General features: G+C 41.1%; 1 protein-coding gene across 2 annotated transcripts in view; it reads left to right on the forward strand.

Moving 5' to 3' along the window:
- igsf9ba (immunoglobulin superfamily, member 9Ba) overlaps positions 1-19,433 on the forward strand; it is a 50,095-nt gene that overhangs the window by 14,907 nt on the left and 15,755 nt on the right. For both annotated transcript variants that reach the window (XM_034548905.1, XM_034548904.1), the window contains exons 3-12: positions 2,913-3,059; positions 7,932-8,083; positions 11,778-11,895; positions 13,988-14,129; positions 15,428-15,573; positions 16,414-16,556; positions 17,210-17,350; positions 17,455-17,574; positions 17,699-17,849; positions 19,157-19,280. In XM_034548905.1, coding sequence (XP_034404796.1) covers positions 2,913-3,059; positions 7,932-8,083; positions 11,778-11,895; positions 13,988-14,129; positions 15,428-15,573; positions 16,414-16,556; positions 17,210-17,350; positions 17,455-17,574; positions 17,699-17,849; positions 19,157-19,280 — 1,384 coding nt within the window. The remainder of the gene's footprint in view (positions 1-2,912; positions 3,060-7,931; positions 8,084-11,777; positions 11,896-13,987; positions 14,130-15,427; positions 15,574-16,413; positions 16,557-17,209; positions 17,351-17,454; positions 17,575-17,698; positions 17,850-19,156; positions 19,281-19,433) is intronic.

The raw sequence follows: 19,433 nt of genomic DNA on the forward strand, positions 1-19,433 counted from the left end.
GCAAAGCATGGCTTGTCAAAAAGCTGGCGGATTCATATCCCTAGTGTACGTGTCCTCAATGTGGACACAACAGATTTCAGAGTTTCTTTCAGTTAAAATGGAGTGAATAGTATTAACTTCATTGTAATTCCTCCCTGTGGGCTTTTCAAGCAGAGTCCTTAATGCAAAGAAGACTAATGTCAGTGACTTAATGTCGGGGGAACCCTTCTTTTTGTTTTGTAGTGGCCCCTGTAGAACCTGCAGTTGCTGGAGCGTTTCATTGCTTACTTTAGCCTCCTGACCGGCAGCAGGGTATGAACGGCCTGCGCTTTTAAAACAGCATCATACTCAGCATTGTTCACTCATGCTCTAGTGGGCCTCTGCCATGTGGCATCAAGTCCACTGCTGAGGAATTACCAGGGAACAGATGCAACATGAATATGGCCAGTCTCATTGCATAGATTAACATTTGTCGTTGTGCAAATGCAATCCCTCCAACTGTGTGATAATGACGCTGGACCATAGCTTATGAGATGCTCTTTGGGTCTGTGAAGTCTCAGAGCTCATTTGGGCTATTCCCATGGATTGTTATCACTGAATACAACTGGTTGAATAGATTAAATGTGATATTATGCCATCGCACAGCTGCTACCAAAATAGAGTAGATTATCCATGAATGCTGAATTTACAGTTTGGACAAAATGTCACTAAAAATGCACAGTGATAACAAATATTATCACTGTGCATTTTTAGTGACATTAAATCCATCTATGGGTGAATCAGTTGGTCTGGATTAGTGAGCACTACCATTGTTTCACTTTCCATTGTTGTTACTGTAATTATGAAAACACCAACAGTATATTAATTTGAATATGTAATTCTAGATTCCTTATTACAATTGTGTAATTTCCTTGTATAACTCACTGCTAAATGAGAACTTGTACATATCTCCATGCATACTGAAATCTATCCAGCCACTTTCTCATGTAGGTACAGAATGAAGAAGTTACTGTGTGTACAGCAGCACCCTCTCACTCTTTGACAAATGGGAGCTGAGGTTGATCCCCACCCTTCACGCCACCACCCACCACACTCAGCACTTCAATGCCCAGGCAAAAATAGACTTTTGGAAGACAGGTTACCTTTTTACAGACTGTAGACTCTCCTCTCTTCCCTCTCTGCTGCATCGACTTTCTGCTTAAAAAACTGAATAAAAAGCACGTCTGTCTTGTACCCCAACTACAGCAGCAATCCCTGGGTTGGGGTATCTATCTATTGCATTTATATACAGTGCTGGGAGAGCAATTCAACCCACCCTCAACATCAATAGTTTGATGTAACAGTGCTTACGGAACATCTACACATCAAAGTTGGGAAAAATGATCCATCTCTGAGCACTCGTCAGACAGCAGAAGCGAATGTTTTAGTCTGTTGGGCTGTCAGAGGCAGCCATGTGAGCAGCGTGCTGCAGGCTTGAAGACAGACAGCTTAGGAGCTGAAGATTTCACCATGCCCGGTTTCCTCAACTTCTCTCATCCCTTGTGATTTCCTCCTTTTTAGAATTCCAATTTATCCTCAGCCGTGGAAAAAAAAAAGCGACGGGGATGGAGAAGTTTTAATGGAAGTACATGATTTCTTTGAGGTGGAGGGCTGGTCTTTTCCCACAGTGACATCAAATACTTTATTTAAATTCAGCTGAAGGTATGGCTCCTAGGTAGTTTCATGCATGAATTCTAATACAGGAAGTTAGCTTTTTTTCAAGTTACATTTATGGTTCAATAATATTATGTTTAATCTGTTAAAGTTCAAACATTTTGAGGAATATGCTTATTCGTTTTCTTGCTGAGAAACAAATGAGAAGATTAATATCACTCATGTCTGTACATTAGATATTACTCTACAGCCTGGAAGCAGGCTCACTAATTAATATTTCTATCTTGTTACAGTAAAGTTGAGAAATAATCCTGCACATAGCGCACTTTAGTGGTTAGTTTTAGTACAGATTAAACCAACAAACAAGATCTTTCAGCCAGGCCAGCTGTTTCCCCTACAGTATTTGCTTGTTTACGTTAACGTCATATTTAGTTTTCTTTGGACAGAGAGAGGTTTGCTGTTTCCACTGGTTTCCAACCTTTATGCTAAGCTAACCATCACCTGGCTGGAGCGATATCATTACTGTAGACATGAGAGTGGTATGGGTCTTATTTTCTAACTTAGCAAAAAGGGTAGTAATAAGCCATTTCCCCGAATGTGGGAATACTACTTTGAGTTTTGGTGGTATCCAGAGTCTGCATGGTCCAAATGGAAATCCGGCTGATTGAAGGCTCTAAATTTCCCAATAGGTGGGAAAGTACAGTGCATGTTTGTGGTTGTCTGTCTCTGTTATCTCTATGAGAGACTGGCAACTGTTTTCCTGCCTTGCAGTGCTTGGAAAGGCTCCAGACTACTGAACCCCCCAAATAGGAATAAGAACAAATTGCTTTGTCACACCCGACTTGGACTTTGTGCATCCAAATAGGCTTGAGCATGTACTTATTTTAATAACTAGTAGTTCAAAGTCTTGGTTTATGGAACCGATGTAAAGGAAATGGACATGGGAAAAGCAGAGATTCATATATTGTTGCACCTCATCCTAATAACATTCAATACTCAATATTCAGAATATATTTTATTTGTCATTTTAATGTCTTTAAAAGACAAACAATAACATTATTTTACACCATAACTTGGAGGATATAATTTTGATGCAAAGCCAGTGCATCATAAATATGTTTTATTTCATGCTTTGAGAAGAAAAAAAGGTTGACATGAAGCACTTAACATCCAGGTGGGAATTTAAATGAAAAAGACGACAATCGCTGGAAAAGAGCATTCAGGTGTTTTCAAAAACAGAAAAAGACAAATTAAATATTGTTATCCTCTTCTGTCTCCAGGTAGAGCCTCTCTGCACGGGAAGGCTTCCCTACAGATTGACCCGGTGCGCTCCGATGACCAAGGCTGGTATGAGTGCAGGGTCCTGATGCTGGAGCAACAGTACGACACCTTCCACAACGGCAGCTGGGTGCACCTCACAGTCAACGGTGAGTCACCTGCCCACAGTGCCTGACCTGAGACATGTGTTTTTGTGCGTGTGCCAGGGAAAGAAATAGAAAACCTGCGTCACACATCCTGAAAGGGAGTTTGAAGTGGGGATGTATGAGGTACTTGTCCACAGTCAGTATATTACCCATATAAAATTGCCTTTATCACAACCCCAGCTTAGAGAAGCAGACAGGAGTATCTCTTTAAGCTCTATACGAAAACAAATATAAAATTACCTAGTATTTTAGAGGACATTTTGGCCATGGTCCTCTCAAGGTCAAAAGCACATGCACAGATAATAGTCTATCAACACACCTCAATCACGAGAAGCAATTCAGTAGTTAATGTTAACGTATAGCAATGTAGTTTTCAGATTGAGTTGGTAAGGATATTTATTTTGATGTTGTTTTATTAACATACAGTATGTTTTAAACTCTTAAATTACGATGGGCATTTTATGTATTTTCCTGGCATTTTATAGACATATAAGAATATATTTAGTTTATTATTTTACTCTCCTTTGCTTTACATTTTAAAATTGACAAATGTTTTAAATACTACTCTCCTGTGCTGGACGTAGAGACACAAAAGAGATCGTTTCCAGTTTAAAAATGCATACAGGTTGCTTTTTGTGTGCAAACCTCTTGTTTACTTGCTGGACTTTTACTATGCACCCTAAAACACTCCTTTCGTCTTTTGGTGTTTTACTTTGACCATTTCTATTTTTCTGGTCAAATAAAATAAGGACAAATAAATAAACTATGTATTAATTGCAGCCCTACAAGTAGCCCTTCAGTCACACTGGTTCTTGACTTCGTGGTCCAGTTATCTGATGGTTACAGTTCATGGTTTTCATGGCCATCAGACACTGTTAAAGATCATTACTGAAGCTCCTTTTAAAAAAAAAAAAGCCCTGGTGTAAAAAGAGATGAGAGGCTGGTTGGAAGAGAATTGATTGCGGCCTGTTTAAGGCGGTTCCGGATGGGATGGCCTGTGATAGTCTGAGAGCTATCAAACTGATGACCAGGCGGAAAAAAGCAAATCAGCACCTTCGCATTTCCCAGGAATGCCCCAGTGGCTCAGAGAATCCTGTGAAGTGTGTCTGAGACTACAGAGACACCGACGCCTTTGTGTCTTATTTTCTTTAAGCTGTATCTGTTTCACGTGAGGAATGCTTTTTTTCTAATATTTAGATATTATATTAGGCTGCTTCATATGTTTTGCAGGAGCTGTAACCAAGTCAATGCATTATGCAGCAAAGGTGCAGTGAAGTAAATGCAGCAAATTATTAAGTATGGCTCTTCTTGTATTCCCTAGTTGGCTTTTCTGCAATATGAATATTTCCTATACAGAATAGATCAAGCAAAAAGTGGAGATTTTCTTAAATTTAAGCTTAACAGGTCTCTACTTCAGACAGATGAAATCCTCTGCATTCTCAGAGAGAGACTTTGTGAGCAAACTATCAAACTCATTTACATGTATATTTTTGGCGCTGTGTGAAACTCATGCATATTAGATTTGATCATGCATATGTTTTACAATGGATGGAATTCTGGTATTTGAATAATGATTACAGCGTAAGTCTATCGAAATACTGTGTAAAGAACCATTTAGGAAATCCACTGCACGGCATAATCACTTTGGAATGAAGAATGCTGATGTGTATACATTGTTACTATCAATGCAGAACATAATGTTTTTCTTTTGTGCACAGCACACGCGCTGTAGATGGTAGGTGTCCTGTGTGTAGTGCATCCACGTTGACATGAGAGTGTCTCATTCTGTGCGTTTCTGGGCTGCTAAATGAGGCCTCTGTCTCCTGGTTGAAGTTGTAGTTGAAGAGTTTATAGGTTGCACGTCGTCACCTGCACACTCTTGTGATGTTTGGAGTTTCGCAACGTTTGTGGGCGTGTGTGTGTGTGTGTGTTTGTGTGTGTGTGTGTGTGAGCATCAATGTCTTGTTGTGTAGGCATACTGCATCTCTGTAGCTTTCCTCATCAGTATTCACTCTTAACTTCGACTGCTCCCTCCCTCTTCTGCTGCTCTCTTCTCCTATCAGGCCTTTCAACAGGAACTGAGCTCTCTGGGTTGTAGCTGAACGAATAATATCCCCGAATGTCATCTTATATTTGGCATATTAAGTGATGGCATTTTACATGACCTTGTGTATGTAATGTGTCCAGCTGTAAAGATGCCCTACACACATGCATATATACTGTCTTAGGGAACATATGTTTAACTGGTCCACATTTTTTGTTTCTATTCTAATTTAAACACAGACATTCATGGAAACACCAAAAGCTGCCGTTTTTTCCAGAGTGTAGATAACCAATAAGGGAATTCATATGAAGACTTTATGTTCCTGTTTTCCTCTAAAAGGGTGTCTGTGAGGGAAGCAGGTGCCATTTTTGTCTGGCCTCCACACAGACACTAAGGGCACCTACTTCCTTTGGCTGTTGGTATTTGCATACTCTCCTCCTTTGAGTTCCTGTGTGCTGGCCTTAACGTCCTGCCAGGGAATTGGTGCCCACTCAGTGGCAGGTGTCAGATGGCAAGGCCTTGTGCCCGAAAAAGACACAAAGGCCACTCTCCATTCTCTGCCCTCCCTCCTTTTCCTCCTCTCCTATCTCTAGTCTTATAATCAGCGAATGCAAACCATCAAAAGCCAACCGGACCCTCTGTCTTAATAACTGTAGCATCAAGGCCACCTGCTGATTAGCTGTGAGGGAGGTTTAAGTATCTTTTAATGTAGTTAGAGGATGAAGAGTTGCAGTAAGTAGGGCGAGACTGTGATACTTTTTTTGTAGAGCAACTCCCAGGTTTCAGAGCCACTGTGACGAGCTGTAGCTGATGGTGTGAAACAACTCCCAGGTTGACCAACCTGCTGTTGTCACCGCCATGTGTGACACTAATTTCCTGCCAACTGATGCTTAATCCCCCGAGAAGAATCTGAATCTGAATTAAAATTAATACCAGCACTTCGTGGTGGAAGAAGTAGTCAGATCCTTTAGTAAAAGTACCAGAATCACAATGTAAAATACTACATAACAATTCAATGTTCTGCCTTTAAATCTAGATAGTATCTGGTAAATTTACTTAAAATATGAACTGTAAAAGTATTCATTCCTCAGCCCATGTGTCTGATTAGCATATTTTACATTAATAACAATGATGCATTTTACTGTTGTTGCTGCTCAAGGTGAAACTAGTTTTTACAACTTTGTATACAGTATGGTAGTTGTGGCTATTGGTTTCCAACCACAGGGCTAAGATACATTTTGATGCTTTATTTGTGAAATATTGGATACTTTTATTGCTTTAGGCCTGTGAGGGAGCAAGCTAGATGAGAAGTCACAGGTATATTTTCAAAAAGAAGGTTTAATTTACCCAAAATGGAAAAAACTATTTACTAAATATTCCACAAAATGTTCTGAAAATGTGACTCACCGAGTTGTCAGCCTGCGTAGCAGTGACTGAGTGGCGGCGATGTACTCAGCACAGTCTGTACTGGTAGTTCAAAAAGGTGTTTCGAGAAAGTGTGAGTCACCGAAACAATGAGAGGTCCTTGATCATGCAACTATAACTGGCAACCCAAAATATTATGCAGTTTGCTGCAGAAGAATGTACAGACACAGAGGTACTCATGTGTCATGTACATACTCATGCCCACTCACAGACGCATGCACGCACGCACGCACGCACGCACACTGCTTTTTGCGAAAGCTGTTTAATAAATGTGTAAAAAAGTACAATAGCTACATAATAAAGATTGGTAAAATCTATAACCGAGAATTAGTGTCTTAAGGTAAAAGCACAAACTGGTAGGGGACCAGGGCGCCCGTTGATGACTGTAATGATGCATCATGATCCGTTTAATGTTGCTGTTGACCCGTCAACTCCACAAGCAAGCAATACATAAACCAGTCATGCATTTTATCTTCATTAATCTACTGTGCCATCTAATGTAATGAGTGTGCGAGTGAGAGGGCAGTATGGAGGGGCAGATGTCTAAACGTGCTAACGATTTGTTTGCTCCATGCCAGGTGTTAGTATGCAGTCTGTAGCATGGCAGCACTCCCAGCGGCAAGCGGTGACCCACTTGTATAGCAACTCCTTTGTTTCTCTTTAACGAAACACTCTGCCACTATTTCTAATCAAAATATTGTGTTGAAGCACTAAGAGCAGCTGGCGGAGAAAACTACACTTCATTGGCCTGCGGTCGCTGGTGAATAGCTCCCTTGTCGATGTTTGTGATGCTAAGAAATATCAGGTGGAAATGCACTGATGCCACTAAATGGTTTCTTGGGCTTTTCAAGAATAAATCCCGTCTTCACTGGTCCCTGTTCACTCGGGTGTATAGTTGTTTCAGAAAACTGTGGCCTTCCCTGCAGTCTCAACAATATCTGTGTCACGCATGTCATACGCGAGTTCAATATTGCTGGCCAATGACGGTACTACAACCTAAGAAAATCCCCTGTGCCCCAAAAAGCATTTTCCTTATAGATACACAATTAGAAAACGAGTCTGTTCAACAGTTAGGGAAAGTCATTGGTTTGGAGGCATTTGGTCAGAAACTAAATTATTGCACATTAAAGTGTTGACCTGATGAAGCTGTCAATAAATGCATCTCAAAAGTCATTAGGATTCATCCTACGCGTGAGTGCCTGTTCAAAGTTTTATAGCGAACCATTCAATAGTTGTTTTACTGCCATCCATGGAGCTACTAGTGTGGATACAATCTATGCAAAGCTACGTCCAGAAAGATTATCTCTGATGACAACACCAGACAAGACACTGACTTTATAATGATTGTTGTTGTACTTCAGATTGTGTTGCTTTTGTAATGATTCCTGCTCTCACTTTCTCCACAGCCCCACCTTCATTTACAGCGACGCCGCCACAGTATGTGGAGGCGAAGGAAGGGGGAAGCACTCTGCTTAGCTGCTCTGCCCAGGGAAATCCCAAACCAATAATCAGCTGGCTGAGGGAAGGGGAGGAGCTTGCGACCGACACAAAATATTCGGTAAGAATGAGGGTGAATAAAGGACATTATTATTATTAGTCTACATATAGAAGCAGGGTTTGTGCACAGATGGTGTCAGTCGCTGAGTCCACCTGTGCTGGAAGTATGTTAGGGACTGTCTCATTCATTAATATCAGCTTGTTCTGTTTCATGTGCTGCAAAGAAATCCCATTGCTTTGTAATAAAACCTCAATAATTGCCTCAAATCAGTGATGCCGAGGCTTTAGTTTAGGATATTTTGCAGGTCAAGAGACACAGACATTCTCAATTACATAGAACAGTTTCACACTGATTTCTATATATGTTGTGTTGACAATAAGCCCAACGTTTTGAACGTTTGACAGATGACAGTGAATGAGAGCAGGAAGACTGTCAGTCAGGCTCTCCCTACTGTATAACTACACTTTGAATCATGTCAACAATGTTAAGACTGGCAACGCACCTCATATTCCAGAGAACCTCTTTGTTGGTTGGTGATGCATGATTTTTATTCCTGTGGATAAACTCCCAAAAGTAGACTCTGATGTCAACAAGATATTTCTGGCACGACCCTAGCTGTGGTTTGATGGAAGCAAAATGTCTCAAGCTGCATAAACCATCAACAATTAAACATCAGGTGGTGTAAGTGGCACAGAATCAAAGACAGTTAACGCAGCGTTTCATTACAGATGACTCACACCAACAGCTTTAGAGGACGATGATTCATCGCATCTTGACTAAAAGGTGCAAAGGTGCGGGCATAACATGTTGTTGAATATGTATAATGGGTACAAGGGCATTGAAGGGCATTTTTCATATGGCTTGGAATTGTATTCAGAAACTCTTTGAAAGGTGGAGGCCTCCTGCATTTTACTGCATGCCTTCGCATTCTCATATCACACTGATGTTGCAGTCTGCTGCGATCACCTCTTTACGGCTGCCTGAGTGATACAGGAAGTGTCGCAGCATAGAGGAGTGTCTGTTAAGGGCCTCTTCTTTCTTACTCAAGCATTTTCCCTTTTTCTCTCCCCAACAGTCGCCTCTTTTTAACACCATCCCCTCAGTAAATGATTAGACAACCTGATTGATGCATTATTCACCTCCTTCTCCTGCATCAATTAGTCCGAACATGAATATCACCCTAAAAATAAAAATTGCTAGTGATAGCCCAATGCCATACCTTACTACTTTCCCCTTTATATACTACGAAAATATATAAAGCAGAGCACTTATCAGCTGTCGTCTACATTTTGCTGCTCAGAGTTTATGCTCTCAAACTTTGAGAAGTCTCCTTTTCAAGCATCTGTGTTTATGCCTGTCAGGGTAAATTTACTCACCCACATGATCAGATCCATGGAGACGTCATGGAGAAAGACAGGAATGTAACAGACAGAGAGAAGTCCTTCACCCCATCCTCTTTCTCCTCTCTTTACTTTATTGCTTTATTTATTTGCAGACACAAAAGAAGAGCCCCAAAACAAAGACACTAAACAAAACAGAAGTGCAGGAAAGGATAGAAACCTAGGGTCTTCCCCAAAGTGCACTCAAGTGACAAGCAGGCAGGAAAACAACAGCAACCCTCTTGCTGTGTCACAAGCCACAATCTGTCTCTATGGATGTGTCGGTGAAGTGGGACACAAATTGGGATCCTGCCTTCATCTCATGCCTTTTCTTTAATCTTGTCCCCTTCACCTTGAATCGAGTACATCTGGGCCAGAGAGTGCATTGGAGTGGACTGACGGCTGTTGCATATCATCAGCTCCTGTTAAGTGTCCTGCCTGTGGAAGTCTGCTGCGTTCACTGCTGCATGTGCTGCCTGTACTGTAGCAGTGCGATGATTTTATTTTGGATCGATTCAGTGCAAGATAAAATCACAGGATGAAAAAAAAGAAAGAAGTGTAACTGTGGGTTTAGACAGAAGGCGTGGGGACTTTTAAGTTGATGGGGAAGTGCCATTTTACGTAACCTCTCCGGGGCTCGCAGCCTGATGAGAAGTTGGGACTGGAGGGGAAAACTTGCACCACTCAATCTGCTTCATAAACATACAGAGAGGAGAGGGAATAACAAAGAACCGCTGGCTAGCTTACAGCTAACATATGTACACTTGGAACATTCAATGTTTGGGGCAAATCAACATTACTGTACAAACACTCCAGGGGTTGTACAGGGGTTGCAACGTGTTGTTCTCCTTGTACATCTACGCATGGGAATGTCTAACAATGTGGAAATGTGGGTTCAATTCATCTGCCGACTTCACAGTATTTTACCACAAACTTGCAACAAAAAAGCAAGGCAGCGATGGGCTAGGAAATTTAGTTCAGATAATTGTACAGTTTTGTGGTGAAACAGCGTGAAGATCATTATTGTACTTTTTGGGATCTTTGGCCTCAAGAATTTGCCTGACAGTCAGATGCAGAACAAGCAAAAGAAAAGTCCTACTTGGCATATCACACACACATTGTCGGTAAAGGTGCAGGTCGCTTGTTGACGCAATGTTTGCTAATGAGCAAACTGCTTGTTGTTACCATGCAACCAACAGAAATGGTTCGCTTTCCAGTGGGTCCTCACCATGGGGCACACTTTCTTTTTGCTCTCTTATTGAACACACCTTTTATATTTTAGCTTTACAACCCCGCATTTATGAATTGTATAAAAGAGTCAACAGACACAAAACACACAATAACTCAAGGATAAGCATGTATTGTAAGGCAGAACCTAAGCCTCAAAGGAGAGCGGCTCAGTCAAAGTTCCTGGTATGTGAAGAAACAGAAAACATGCCAAATTAGCCAGACAGTAGTCAATGCAAGCATGTAATTAAAATACAGACACTATTTAGACATTTTAATCTCTCCCAACTTTTTAAATCAATACAAACTGCTTTCCGAGTCTTAAATCGATGCTTCCCAACACATCAGTGTTTGGTTAACACTGATATGCGCCCAGCATGCCACACGTGTTGTGTGTTACACAGCAGTGATGAACAAAGCGTCTTGTGATCTTGTGATGATGATGATGATACGGTTTCGCCAACATACTGACACAAGTTACATGTTTGTTGCCTTGATCCACTCGCAGCATCTCTGGGCCATAAAACATTTTAAAGACAGATGAATAGAAATGATTCTGCAGGCGTAGCAGATTCCCCCTCAGCTGCATGAATGGATAGACTACAGCTGTGTGTGACTTGAATGGACAGAGCCTCTTGCAACCTGTTGCATAATTTATAAGGTTTTTTTTCTATTAGGTTTGGTTACTGTGTTTCTTCACCACTTATTGCTTCTCATCAGTGGCTGCACACAGGGACACACAGCAACATGGAGTTGGACGTTTCCAAGGTTACAACATGCAGCAATCGGTCCCGGAGCAAATTAAAGCATGACACATTCATGACTAGTGTTTGATGTATCTTCTTTGGAGTAGATACACTTACTTGAAGAGTTGGGGGTGTTGTATGTCTGTGATCAATAATGTAACTAAGTACATTTACTGAAGGACAACTTTGAGGTATTTGTATCTTTTTAATGCAACTTAACTTCTGCTCCACTACTTTTCAGTGGAAAACATTCTACTTTGTGTTGCAGTTTTGATAGGTTTGAACGTTTCTGCCAAAAAAATAACCTCTTGTCTGAATCTGTCCACCATCACTGTGTCTGACAGCCTGTTACTTGCTGTTGATCACATTATTGTAATGTGTTGTACCACCATGTAATCACAGGTACATGATGGCAGTCTAACCATCCTGGGCATCACTAGAGATGACAGAGGGGCGTACACATGCCGAGCCTACAGTGACCAGGGAGAGGTGCTCCACACTACCCGTCTGTTGGTTCAAGGTACTGTACCAATACATGAATCACACTTAGAGAGGCCCACATTAGATTGTATTAATAAGTGACGTGTTGTTGACTAATGTATTTGCTCGGATCGCTAGAATTGTAAATGAGAAAACATGTTTCCTAGTTTTTACCTTAGGCCATATATACACGCATTTGCATCACTTAAGTATTTGTATTATTTATACTTGAAGGCATTAACAGTAGCAGCATTTGAAAGCTATGCATGCACTTCTCTTGTATACTAACATAACTTCTGAGTCTGTATCAGTCGTTCAATAACTCAGTCTGGGACTTGTGTGTCCATGTGTGTGTGTGTGCTCTTGTGCACCCCCATGTGTATACAACAGGATCTGTCCGTGAGAGCGTCACTGTCTCCAGTCCAATAACTAGGCTCTCTGCTAGACACAGATCGGATAGATGCTGGTCATACCAGCCTCCACTACTCTCTCGCAGTCTCCTGATGCAGCAGGGAGTTAGTTACCAGTGTGTATTTAACAACAGTCGTCTTGCTTTTATGGTCCAGTTAGCGTGAGGTCTGTTTTAATGCTTGACTTCTGTAGGTGGAAAACAGAGCAGATGAATTACTCTCCTCTTTGTTCCCGGTACAGTTAATGTGTTGTAATCCGGTGGATAGTGTAACCAGTGGTGCATGTGACGCAACTACATTAAGTCTCCAGTCCTCCAGTGGAGCAGCTGATACTGCGATACCCGTTCTTTCAACCACAACACACTGGAGGCCTCCATCCTATCAAAACCTCCCAATATAAAGCAGACCATACAAGAACTCTGCAACTAAAACATAACATTATTTTGTTGATCAAATCTAGTCTAATAGATTATATGATACAGCTGTAAACTGTCTTCACATCCTACATATTGGTCTATTGGACCATTGTAGTCAATGTTGTAAATCAATGAGAAATGTATTGTATTGACCAATGGGGAAACATTTCTAAGATTGATCATTATGAAATTATATAGTGGTGTTACAAACAAAAGTATTATTTCAAGATTAAAGTATTATTAGGAGAGAGTGAACGAGTGAGAAAAATATTCCATTGTAAAACTACATACATTTGACTAAAACTGTATCTAGCATCAGACAATACCAAAACAAATGTTATAGGGTTCCTTCTTTAGTCTGGCTTCTTTTGCTTAATAAGATACGATTAGATAAGATACACCTATATTGATCCCCAGGGGGGGAATTCTGGTGTTGCAGCAGCACAAGGACTAAAATAGAGAAAGTTAAAAATTAAGTATCTGATATTACAAAAAACAATAGAAGAAAAATATTTTTTTAAATATATATATATATATATATATATATATATACGTATTTTAGACCACTCACTGTGCATGCGCACATATATATTTATATAAATAGTGTCATATTTCACCTTATCAGTGTATGAATTGCTTAAAACACGATAGAAATATATAGTTAGATGAGTTGAGTTGAGTTGAATATTTGGTTTGAAAAGCAATGAGGGATAAAATGCAATAACAACCAGATGTCTGAGGAGTCATGATTCTCACTGCCGTGATCTGTTTTTAAATGTCATGTGAGTCACCCGCACAGTGTTGTCAGCACACCCACTTGATGCATTAAAGCTGTGCACACTGTGAGGAAAATAACCATGAGGCTTGTATCTGGGGCCACTCATTAAAGACAGCTTACCTTTCATGGCTTCTGCTTTATTTATTGAGTTACGAGCAAACCTGGAGCACCTCGGGGGATAAAAAGGTTACAATGTGAGGTGTGCGTAAGCTCCAACACTGACTACTATTAAGGTTACAGAAATTGCTTGCTCACTAAATTTTACATCAGACTGTGGTTATATATTGTAAATAATCCATAGTGTCCTCTTTCTCAATCTGTTCCTGGAAAAAAACTTCCACAATCCCAAAGTATAAGCAGAGTATAGGCTGCATATGACTGCATGGGATTATTTTTTTTTTTGTGGCTTATCAATGTTTTTTTGGGGGCAGCAACGACCTATTCATGGTAAAATCTCTAAACCAGCTTTTAATGATTAAACCAATAGACAACAACAACAACTAAAACACTTGTGTCTGCTTCTCCTAGGGCCTCCATTCATCGTCTCTCCACCAGAAAACCTCACAGTAAACATATCCCAGAACGCACTCTTCACCTGCCAAGCGGAGGCGTATCCTGGCAACCTCACCTACACCTGGTTCTGGGAAGAGGATAACGTCTACTTCAAGAAGTAAAGTTATGATCAAGTTCTGCTCTGTAATGTAACTGCTCTGTAATGTAACTGCAGGGAAACATCTTAGTTAAGCATTCGGGTGAAGTTAAGACTTAATGGCCTCTTGCTTATTGGGACATTTAAATCGCCACCACAATTTGCATTCATCCCAAAGCTTTAAAGATATGAAAGTGACATTGTGCGTGTCCTTGTGCTGTCTTTTGAGTGTGAGTGTGAGTGTGAGTGTGAGTGTGAGTGTGAGTGTGAGTGTGAGTGTGAGTATGAGTGTGTGTGTGGGCCGGTGTCCTGTCCTTTGGGGCCGCAGTGGGGGTCTCTCTGGACAGTGCCAGGCGAGTTAGTGTGCTCCGATGACAACATGATTCAGGCCTTGTCATCATAATCTCTGAAGCGTAGCCAGGACCATCGCGGGCTCCGGGGATAAGATAAGGAAGTTTATAAGGTATAACTATGGTTGTAGTTTAAGAAGTTGACAAGCAGAGAGACGGCTGAACAAGAGGAAAACTGTAGGAGAACAACAACATTTCCTAAGTAATGGAAATTAACATAATAGAATACAATCTAAGTCTATCTTATCATATAATAATAATGTATTTGTTATATATACATACAAAAGAATAAGCTCCTAGATAACAAAAAAAACGCTAAAGGCAGGAGGTAGCTCTTATTGTATGTTGTGACTGATGGCTTTATTAAATACATTATTAACTAATACTTTCCAGATCAATTATTAAGCCATTCATAGGAAGAGTAGTTGGGTTTCCAAGTAGTAACACATCTATTTGGTTTTAATGTAGTTCTACCTGTTGGTAAACCATTAATAAATAAGTTAATAACTTGCTGTGTTAATGTTTTTATTAATGGCCTATAACTGATCTGGAAAGCATAAACCCTTAATAAAAGGGGGTCTTTTTAAAAAGTGGTTACTATTTAATTTCATGACATTCAGTTTGAGCTCCAATTCTGTTGCATGATAAAATTGTTTCCCTGTGTGGAAAAGGTAAGCAGTTCCATTAAAATAAACACAATATGTGCTCCATCATTACGGTGTTTAATTTAAAATGGTGTCAAAGGGGAAAACATTTGGCGATTATGGCAATGAGCAGATTAATTTGAATCTCTTGCTCTGCACTCTGTGTTCCTCCTCTCAGAGCCGGATGCTGTTTGACTCTCTGTTGCTCTCTTATGGCACCTCGATGCAATTCAGCAAAGAAAAGGAGATGTGTGCCATTCTCTGTTGGTGTGTTTCAGTAACACAGTGCATGCCAAAACATGTGTGTGTGTGTGTCTTCCTACAGTGATCTGAAGCTTCGAGTGCGCATTCTCATCGACGGCACGCTTATCATCTTCCGGGTCAAGCCGGAGGATGCTGGGAAATACACCTGCAGTCCGAGCAACAGTCTCGGTATCTCGCCTTCGGCATCAGCCTACCTGACTGTTCAGTGTGAGTGTTACCGTGGCAACAAAGTGGATGGGGGAGGGGCGGGGAGACTGTATGAGGAGAAGGGAACAGCAGCAGCAGCATTATAGAGGCTGCTGTATTATTTGGCAGCGCTGCTCTACCACTGTAATGCAAAGTAACCTTCTTTAATTTCAAGGTCTGAGCCCCTTTGACCAATTTCATATTCTTAGTGAATATATATATATATATATATATATATATATATATATATATATATATATATATATCTATTCCGACTCCAGCCTCATTCCTGTGCACAAAGATGGAGACGGGCTCGTCTTCAGACTCCATTTTTCCCCATCTCTTTTGAATCTAGCTCCTCGAAATATGAAACGTGTGACCTTCATGTTCAGCAGCTCAGACCGATGAGAGAGAGAAACGCCACTCCTGGCCATCTGACGTTTCATCGTCAAGCCCTTGTGTGTTGAGCTAATTTGCTCCCAAGTTGCTGCTGGTCATTGATTACCGTGCTACAGTATGAGAGAGAGCCTGGTGATTCACAGGCACTGATTTCATCACTTAACTTAACTTTTAATTCTTTTTTGTCTCTCATGTGTACATTGTGGGAAATGCACTGTAACAATATAGACACACCTCTCAAACAATATAGTCCTGCTGTTATTATAAATGAATAAAAAATAAGAATTAGCTGGATAAGACTTAATATTGAAATTTAGTCTGAGTGCTTTCCTACTCTGAGATGCTTCGTAAATCCAGGACCCGGTCTTTTCCATCAAGCAATACACAAAATGTCAATTTCTTTGGATTACATCAAGTAAAATGGTTTAGCACCCCGAACACTGATCTTTCCTTTCCGTCCAGACCCTGCCCGAGTGATCAACATGCCCCCCGTCATCTACGTCCCACGGAAACTGCCTGGCCTCATTCGCTGCCCCGTGGACGCCAACCCACCTGTGACATTAGTGAAGTGGGAGAAAGACGGCTATCCCCTCAGAGTGGAGAAGGTCAGTGCACAGGCCTGCCTTTAATCACATTCAAGTTGGCATCTGTGTGTAGAGGAATCTATTGGCTAAAATGGAATATAATATTTGTAAGTGTATCATCACCTGAAGATACAAATCCTTGTGTTTTCCTTACCTTAGAATGAGCCACTTACATCTACATACGGAGCAGGTTCGCTATATGTTGTTTCAGTAGCAAAGATCAGACAGACATTATGGTCGTCACCCTTGGGACACAGGGGAAGTTTCAGTTGGTCGGATTCTGGAAGTTTAAGTCGCCCTAATTAGCATTTATAGCAGTATAAAAACATTTTACGAACGGTTTATATCACAATATAAGAGTTTGTTAATGCACAGTATTTTTTTACTTCTTCCATCAATACATGTTTTACTATTGAAACTGCATTACTTTCTTGTCATGGGTGCCACAGGAGGAGTCCTAGTTGTTGACACATATGTTAATAAAGATTTGCAACTATTACCAGGTTTGTGTCATTTTCAAACTGTTTTGAAGTGCCCAGTAGTATGTGCACATAGCTTTCTATTTGTCTACTCTCTGATCTCCTTTCACTGAGGTCACACAATATGAAGGCAGGCCTTCATTACATAAGCATCAACTCGACATCAAGCATTTCAGATGGAACCTTGTCTTGTAGTACCCTGGTTGGAGCCTGACACCAGACGGAAGTATCCGGGTGGAGGAGGCCACAGAAGACTCCCTGGGCACCTACACCTGTGTGCCTTACAACGCCCTGGGTACCATGGGCATGTCCCCCCCTGCCAATTTGGTGCTAAAGGTACATCACTCATCGCTCGTTTGATTCTGTCTGCTGCAAGTTTAAGCATACACTGATGTGCCAAGAAGTCCTCATGATGGGTCTGGTGTTTGTGTTTCCTCTAGGATCCCCCTTACTTTAACGTGAGACCTGGAGGGGAGTACCGTCAGGAAGCTGGGAGAGAGCTTGTTATCCCCTGTGCGGCCTCTGGAGACCCTGACATACCTGCCATCACCTGGAGAAAGGTTCAGTAGAAAAACGCAACATAACAAACCTCCTAGTAAATCATCTTCTGCACTTGTTTTTATGTGCTGAAATGTCTGTTTCCACTTCTTAACCATGTCGCTGTCATTTCCGTGTCCATTGAAGGTGGGGAAGCCAAGCAAGAGTAAGCACAACATCCTACCCAGTGGCAGCTTACAGTTTCTGTCTCTCAGCAAGGAGGACCACGGAGAATGGGAGTGTGTAGCCACCAATGTGGTCACAAGCATCACTGCCAGCACACGTATCCTGGTCATCGGTACAAACAATTTCCTCAACTAACTGACCTGTCAAAGTTGTTTTGAGTTCACTGTGATCACACTTTGCTGTGTGTGTGAGTGTTTTGCACGATAAGACTCTCATCCCTCGAACACCTTGCCTCTGTCCAATTTCCCCTTCGGCATCATTCAACTTCCGTTAGATCTTCTCTGAAATAGCTTTATACAGTTAATTCAAAACTCCTGAATCTGTAACTACAGTGTGGTATCCACCCATCTGTTAAAACACCCTCACTGCAGCCTTTGTCTGTTGAGTCAATGGACCAAGGACATCTTTTCACTATTGGATAAATTGACTGAAGTGTCGATAAAGACAGGCAGGGTTATGAAGTTTAAACAGGGCTGTGAAGGTCCTGATGCATAGAGATTACATTGTTATTCACTCAAAAGTATCTGCGTGTGTATAAAAGTTTTGGTGCAGCAAACCCTAAAACTGAACACTGCAGAAAGTATTCTCTATTACCTATAATGCAAATTGCAGGGTACATATTTTAATAACTAATCGTGGTGGGAATGAATCATGTAGAATATACATATGCACAGCAATGAGAGGCACACCAGTTTCTGTTTGTTCTGGGGATGGTTAGTGCTGCATTCTTTGCACTATACACGCAACTGCTTTTCCCTATGGAAATATTTATTAGATTTGTTGCTTTTTTTTCTTTTAGACGGTAGTCGAGACCTTTTTAAAATAAATAATCATACTCAAACCAAAAGTCTTGATGTTGACTATGAAACCATTGACTCCTGCAGGCTAGAAGATGTATATATTCAGTATAGGTTTCAGATGCTGGTGGAGTGGTTATGCTATGGTGGGCGGCTCCAGCCTACCTACGTGCCACCAGCTCTGAGCCGACAGGTGTCGCAGACAGCTGTGCCCCTCAGACCATGAGAAGTAACTGGCTTCAGGCCACGTGGCACAGCTGTATACGTGGGTGGAATGAGCAGAACTGCAGACAACACTGCTTCTCTTGAACTTGACCTTACCCTGGTCACCACCTTAGACAGCATCATATTATTATAGCAAGACGATGCACGATGCAGCACAGCATTTTTTGGGGGCAACAAAATGCTCCTCAATTGACGGTGCATTATATTGAACTCAATCGGTTAGTTTGACTTTAAATGATCAGTTATGTGAACAAAGTGTAATACACCGTACATGTTAAAAGGATATATATAGTTCCATTACTGCAAGTGATATTAAACGATAACTGTCAGCAGTTATATATTTAATAAGTAAATTAGGACTTGTGCTTTCTAAATGAATTCCCTCTCTGTCTCCCAGGCACCAGCCCACACGCTCCTGGTAATATCCACGTATTGCCCTCAACAACCTCTGCTAATGTGTCCTGGGAACCAGGATATGATGGCGGCTTCGAACAGACGTTCTCTGTGTGGTATGGTCCAGTGTGAGTGCTCCTATTTAACTTCAAATCAATGGCGGCAGTCTGCAGATGTGGAAACACTACCTGGAGGTTAAGAGCCTGGTTTGACTAGCGACTACTCAGTCGCTGTGCATGTGCATTATTCATGGTGCGTATTGGAGAAGTAACATCTCACGC

This window comes from Cyclopterus lumpus, chromosome 13, assembly GCF_009769545.1.
Source record: "Cyclopterus lumpus isolate fCycLum1 chromosome 13, fCycLum1.pri, whole genome shotgun sequence".
In the NCBI taxonomy this organism is placed as follows: Eukaryota; Metazoa; Chordata; class Actinopteri; order Perciformes; family Cyclopteridae; genus Cyclopterus; species Cyclopterus lumpus.